General features: G+C 35.8%; 1 protein-coding gene across 1 annotated transcript; it reads right to left on the bottom strand.

Moving 5' to 3' along the window:
• Positions 1–480: 480 nt before the first annotated feature.
• Positions 481–2,248, bottom strand: LOC110385320 (uncharacterized). The gene is made up of 3 exons (XM_062676249.1): positions 2,041–2,248; positions 1,805–1,923; positions 481–632 (listed from the first exon to the last, which is right to left on the bottom strand). Exons 1-3 carry the CDS (start codon positions 2,232–2,234, stop codon positions 481–483), a joined length of 465 nt encoding a protein of 154 aa, XP_062532233.1. The 5' UTR covers positions 2,235–2,248.
• Positions 2,249–7,582: the final 5,334 nt, after the last annotated feature.

Here is a 7,582-nt window from a genome sequence, read left to right as displayed (position 1 = left end):
ATTAAGTCCGCCAATGTAAATTTTACATGAAGTGTAATAAATAAATAAATAAATAAATTCAGTTACGCAACGGTGTTAATGTTGAATCGTACAAAGTATAACAGCGCTGCGTCAACCACAAGATGTCCGGGTCTTATTATGTCTGTCTCTTTGAGGGCCTAAAACTCCGTCCTTGCTTTTTGCTACGCAAACACGGGACGTATTTTATTTAAATCAACAAAAAGAAAAAGAAAACAGAAAATACGTTTTACTCATAAAGGATTTTGCAACCATTTTAATAGAGCTTAACCCGGTTTCAGAAGGAGGTTAATGTTTCTTAATTGTTATACTATAACAATTAATATCAGGTGAATTTTACTGATACTTTCGATATACATCAGACAGGCTCAGGATCAATACTGTACAAATGTGAAAGAAACACAGTTTAACCTAAATCTAGATTTTAACATATAACCACAGCTTGAGATTAGGTTTGGATCTTTAAACTTTTTGATCAAAATTTTCAGTTTCAAAATTATTATTTTTATCCTCCAATGCGACGTCCCACAATCTTCGAAGCGTCTCGGTAATTCCATCTCTGTGATCTCGGTATTTAAAGTCGCATCTGCCTGTATCCAAAATTCTCCAGTAGCCTGAAATGTTTCAAACTAGACACTATATATTCATGCTAGCTAACGTGATTCGATGGCGATCCAAAATACAGTTTACACCTATTACAGATATGTACTTCTTCCTGCAGAGTTTAGGTAGGCAACGGTAGGCAGCGGCTTGGCTCTGCCCCTGGAATTGCTGAAGTCCATGGGCGACGGTAACCACTCACCATCAGGTGGGCCGTATGCTGTTCATCTGCCTACAAGGGCAATAAAAAAAACTAAAAAAAAAACTGTGGATATTTGAATATGGCGGATATCTCTAAAATTTTTATGTTCTATATGAATAGTTTGATACTACCCTCAGATCGATCCCTAAGTATCATCCTTTTACCTTTTTAAACTGTGATGCTATTGTAGGTTCCGGTTTGACGGCATAAGTTGACTTGAGATCGAAAAACTCACATCTCAATTAATATTGCTGACAGTACATTTACGACAACATAAGTACCTTTTCTTTTTCAAAAAAATATTTTTACTTATTTATTGCTTAGCTGTCTGGACGAGCTCACAGCCCACCTGGTGTTAAGTGGTTACTGGAGCCCATAGACATCTACAACAAAAGGCGTAGGAGATACTTGTAGCTTATTGAACGGACCAATAACATCATCATCTCAGCCTATAGCTCTCCACTGCTGATCATAGACCTCTTCAATCGATCTACAGTGCGGCCGGTCCAATGCCACCTGCATCCAACGAGACCTAGCAATTTTCACTAGTTTTAAAGAAAAAAAATGTGTGGTGTCATGGGACACCGGATAGGAACGAAGTTCCTTATTATAAAAGTATTAATTTTAAGTTCTATTCGAGGTATAAAAAAATAAAACTGGAGGTTTCGCAACAACCCACGGTCATTCGGTAACGTGCGAACTTATTGTGGTACACTTCATTCAGGTGTGTTTGCATAAAAGTTAGTGTATTGCACAAACGAACGCTCTGAGATCGTGGTCAATGAATGATAAAAAAATATGTTATTTTTTGTAGGTCGAACTTAAGTCGCATACTGTGTGCATTACTAATCAAAATCTTACGTTACGGACGTTTTTTCCCGGTTGGGGTATCCCTCCGCATCGTCCAATAAGGAACTTCGTTCCAATATTATTTTTTTCTTAAAGATTCCAATCAAAATATAAATGATGAAATAAAATACTCACGGTAGCCCTTCCGGCAGTTGTCGAAGTATGCGTCACAGTAGCTATTGAAGGTTCTGTACCCCTCGTACTCCTCGACGTCCGTAGGGCGATTGAAACCACAAACGGGCGTCGGATTATCTCTACAACATGAAATTCAAAGCATCAGTAATATCGAGCTGAAGAAGACTTTAACTTGTGTAATGGATTCGTACCCCGTCTAGCTTAAAACAGAATCAAAATTTAAACAATCCACTTACTGACTAACCAAACATTTCGTGTAATCATCAAAACATCTATTCGGCTGGGCGTTCCATTTCTCGTTGAACGGGTCATCGAACTTCATATATTGGTCGTTGATAAAATCCAATCTGACTGTAGTGTACTTTCCTACATCGATCACCATCGCGTCATCGATGTCCGACTGCGGTATGTCCGTTTGGTTTATCTCCATTGCTAGGTAGTTGAATGTTGCTAATGAAAAAAAAAAAAAGATTTAACTTAAATTAAAAGGAAACTGGAATTTAATTCGCTTACTCAACAAATGTTCACGATTGACTTCCACGGTGAAGGAATAACATCGTGTAATAAAAATCAAACCCGCAAAATTATAATTTTCGTAATCACTGGTGGTAGGACCTCTTGGGAGTCCGCACGGATAGGTACCACCACCCCGCCTATTTCCTCCGTGAAGCAGTAATGCGTTTCGGTTCGAAGGGTGGGGTAGCCGTTGTAAATGTATTGAGACCTTAGAACTTATATCTCGAGGTGGGTGGCGCATTTACGTTGTAGATGTCTTGGGCTCCAGTAACCACCTAACACCAGGTGGGCTGTGAGCTCGTCCATCCATCTAAGCAAAAAAAAAAAACTTGATCGGATCATAGAAGCGACACAGCGACGTAAACACCGTCTTCAATGAGACGTCTCATTGTGAGCTTCACATGAAGTCATTATTAGCAGCAACACATGCTCTTCCAAATATTGCACAATGCTTCATGGTAGAGATGAGAATAACCAACAATCCGAACGCCTTACGAATTTTTCTATTTCTTTTTTATTAATACGCCTTTTATAAGCTTCAGACGTATGTATGTTAGTATGTAACGGAATCTTTGAATATGATTTTGACCCCGTTCAAAACGTCGGATTAACTCGAAATTTGATATACTTATTAAGTACAGATGACAATTCAATATTTGAAAAAAAAAAGAAAAAAAATATTGAAAAAAATTAAATTCAACTAAAAAAAGAAAAATAAATAATAGTTTTAAAAAAACTTAAAAAATGCGCTTTTTATGGAAAACCCAACTAAAAAATAGAAAATAATTTTTAATAAATTTGAACTAAAAATAGTGTAAGAAAAAAAAATTTTATTGTAAAAAAAGCGCGCGTATGTATTATATTTCAGGATCTTATCAAAATAACCCTTCTACTCATATATGTTCATAAAATTTTTATAACTACTGACACCATGCACCCCACGCTTTTTTTAAAATAAAATTATTATTTTTTACACTATTTTTAATTCAAATTTATTAAAATTTATTTTCTATCTTATAGTTGGATTTTTTATAAAAGCGTATTTTGTTAGTTTTTTTGCATTATTATTTTTTCCTTACTGTTTGTTATTGCCGTCTCACGATGAAGTCATTCGTTAACACATCTTAGTTACAGAAACCACTTAGAAAAATTGAAACTTATCCATCCGTAAGATCGTACCGTATCTTTGTTTACTTTTTTGTAATCTGCTTATGGCCGTGTACCACTCGATCTTATTGGTTTTAACAATCTCTTGAGTGCAATGACGGAAATTTACTAGCACTTCGACTCTCTCGAAGAACCGGTAGGCGGTGTTAAGATTTTGTCTCGTACCCTCAGATAAAAGATTGTCTTATTTAAATATTCGATATTAACAATTGAATATGCAGATGTGAATTTATATTATTTATCTAATGGGATGTTTTATTGCTGTGTGGACGAACTCACAGCTCACCCGGTGTTAAGTGGTTACTGGAGCCCATCGACATCTACAACGTAAATGCGCCACCCACCTTGAGATATAAGTTCTAAGGTCTCAGTTTAGTTACAACGGCTGCCCTGCCCTTCAAACCGAAACGCGTTACTGTTTCACGGCAGAAGTAGGTAGGGTGGTGGTACCTACCCGTGCGGATTCACAAGAGGTCCTATCACCAGTAAATTTTATTACAATTGATAGATAATTATGTTTTTGCGGTCTTAAACTTTTGGCCGGCAGTGTATGCTCTTTTTTAATATAAAGAAACAAAGCTGCTTATTTTCCACCTATATTACAAGTTAATACTTGAAACGATATTAAATCTGTAAGGTGCTCTCTCTCTCTTTCTATTCTCATTACACTGCTTTCCGTTACTTTTCGTATTGTTATATTCTTCATTGCATAAATGAGCAAATGACGTCACGGTCTCAGTGTACATGCCTTTTTTTTTAGCTTATGCGATGCGATTAATGACATCGACATGCGATTTAAAAAAATCTCTAGCCTTGACATGACGCTTGTTGAATTTGAGAAAAGACATAAAAGTATTTTGAAGCACTAAAGTTTTTATGCATCTTACAACACAGCTCTTCCTCCTTGCACCGTGTTCCTCAATGCTGAGGGTCGTGACCTTTACGGAGCATTTTTATTCAGACTATATTCCTCCATTATTTCTTATCCTCTACGCCAGCGGTCGGGGAACCGGGGTAAATTACCCCAAATGGGGTAAAATGAAATTTTGGGTGATAAAAATGAAACTTTTGTGAGTAAAAAGTATATATTGAAGTGAAACTTCTTTAGAATCGTTGCGATTTCAAACTCGATGAAACGAAATGAAACAAAACGAATACATATTTTTTTTCCAAATTATCATTGGGGCCTATAATATGAAATATGCTAAAAAGAAGCAATTTTGTTTTTTTTTTGTTCTTCGCTATGGGGTGATATCAACTTACACAAAAATATTTTGGGGTAATAATTAAAAAAGTTCCCCGACCGCTGCTCTACGCAGTGGATAGCGAAATAGACAACACAACTACTATACGACGTTAAATTAGCTATTTTAATCTTTGGGTAGGATATTGTAATATGTAGCTAATTTCCCGCTAAGTTACTGGCCGTAACTTCTCAGTGGGTCGCGATTCCGATCCGATGATATATTTGAGAAGCACTGCTCTTGCTAGAGCTAATGTTAGCAAAATTTTCTCAGGTTAAGCCCGTGAGCTCACCCGTCCGCACGTAGCTAGAATAGGCCTATCGGCTAGTAGGTAGGGAAAAAATAAACTAATTATTAACGTATATTACAAATATTCCAACAATTAAATATGCTATATATGCTTAAAATAAATTCCATCTTAAGATTTCTACATACAAACACTCAATCCTCAATATTAGAAAAAAAAACTCTTGAACTCTATGAAAAAAATTCACACTTAATTTATTAAGAAAAAGAAAAGAAGATCGATATTTACATGTCATATTATGACTGCTTTCTGTTGTATTAACCAAACATGTCGAATAATTCACAAACACCACGATAACTAAAAACACGCAAAAACTGAACGATCTCATTGCGACTAACGAACTTAACGTTATAAAAGTCGATCGTTTATGAGTCTAATAAAAATATGAGAACCTGTTTAGAATTAGGAAGAAAACCTTTTATAACCCAAACATTCAATTAAAAGTGTTCATTAACACGTTAATGAAAGCCATTAACAAATAATTAAAATCTATTAAAATGGCATAATCGAAACACTGAGTGTAAATACATAGAGAGATGTTTCCAGAAGGAAATGTCGATGAAAATATTTAATTTTAAAGTTTTAAGTTTCACCTGCAATTTCGTATTCTCCTGTATGTTCTGGGTTTTTTTTTATTGCTTAGATGGGTGGACGAGCTCACAGCCCACCTGGTGTTTGGTGGTTACTGGAGCCCATAGACATCTACAACGTAAATGCGCCACCCACCTTGAGATATAAGTTCTAAGGTCTCAGTATAGTTACAACGGCTACCCCACCCTTCAAACCGAAACGAATTACTGCTTCACGGTAGAAATAGGCAGGGCGGTGGTACCTACCCGTGCGGACTCACAAGAGGTCCTACCACCAGTGATTACGCAAATTATAATTTTGCGGGTTTGACTTTTATTACACTATGTTATTCCTTCACCGTGGAAGTCAATCGTGAACATTTATCAAGTAGGTACGTATTTCATTAGAAAAATTGGTACCCGCCTGCGGGATTCGAACACCGGTGCATCGCAACAACGAATGCACCGGACGTCTTATCCTTTAGGCCACGACGACTTCTGGTTCCTAGATTACGGTCGTTCTTTCCAAATTAATTGTTATTTGAACCGCGTATTATATTTTAGGACTAGTAATTATTTTTATAATGTTTGCTGGCTCCATTCATTCGCCAAGTGAATCAATAGCCGGAAACATGCATTAAAACAGCTCAGAAATCAAAACAACATTCACTTCCAATTTAGGTTCAAAACGGAATTTTCCTCAAATAGAACATCAGAATGGTCCACTTTAAGACAGACCCCAATCTATATGCGATCCCGATATCGATTGATCTGAATTTAGTTCGATTGTTAATATACTGGGACAAATTGAAAAGACTCTGAGAACAGCCAGACATGTTCAACTTTATATTTCAAAAAACAATTTCTCTTACAATATTTAGACTACGCAACATATGTACTTGAGTAATCGCTGCTGTAATCTGCGACTAAAACGTAAAGTTTATTTGAGTAATCTTAAAAGATTATAATTCAAATAATTGAAGAAAAAACACGAACAAATAATTTTACTACTTTGACTTTATTGTCATTATATTATTTCCGAATCAGTCGTCAGTTACTACATATACACATAGCATATACATATAACATTGGGACAATATAAAACTGGAGATTAAACCCCAAAAGTATAATAGTTTGAGTCTACGACTCGCGAATACCAAGCAAAAAAATACTAAAAATAACAAATAATAATTTCTATATAAAATTTTATCTAATAAATATATATTTATCGATCTTCTAATAATAATTTTCGAAGACTGCAAATTTGTGATGGTGTGATAGGGATTTTAAAATCACAAAAAAAACCTTTTAGGTTATATGCGTAATTAAAAACAAATTCAACTAAAACTGACACGCGTGCGTAAAAAATCCCAATTGTTTTTTATTTGTGTTAATGCTTTAGGCGCATGGATGAGTTCACGGCCCACCTGATGTTAAGTATTTACCGGAGCCCATAGACCATCTACAATGTAAATCCCGCCACCCACCTTGGAATATAAGTTGTATGGTCTCAGTTTTTACAGTACAACGGCTGCTCCACCGGTTCAAACCGAAACGCATGTTTTTTTCCGATTCTTTCATAATTTTGGGCGCATTATTACAGAACAAATGTACGCATCACAGTTCGGATCACCGAGTACATCCACATTGACCGTTATCAATCAATTCGCCGCCTTAATCTTGACACGATGATCACACCCTCGTTTCTTACTATCAGACACAATAGTAACAGATAAAATAAAATTCCCAAGAAACAATTCTTTGATGAATTTCGTAGTATAGCATTTTGTGATCTTTAGAAGCGTTCGTATCTAATAAACTATGCCTTCGGTGTAATTATATCAAAATGATATAATTTTTGGCTATCTATATTACAGTCTATTTGGCTAAGTACCTCCACCTGCCTTTTTCTGCCGCGAAACATAATGCATTTCGGTTTGAAGTGTAAGGCAAGTGCTGTATTATGAAAAAACCA

This window comes from Bombyx mori, chromosome 26 (genome assembly GCF_030269925.1).
Source record: "Bombyx mori chromosome 26, ASM3026992v2".
Classification (NCBI taxonomy): domain Eukaryota; kingdom Metazoa; phylum Arthropoda; class Insecta; order Lepidoptera; family Bombycidae; genus Bombyx; species Bombyx mori.
This window is presented reverse-complemented; position numbering and strand designations above follow the sequence as displayed.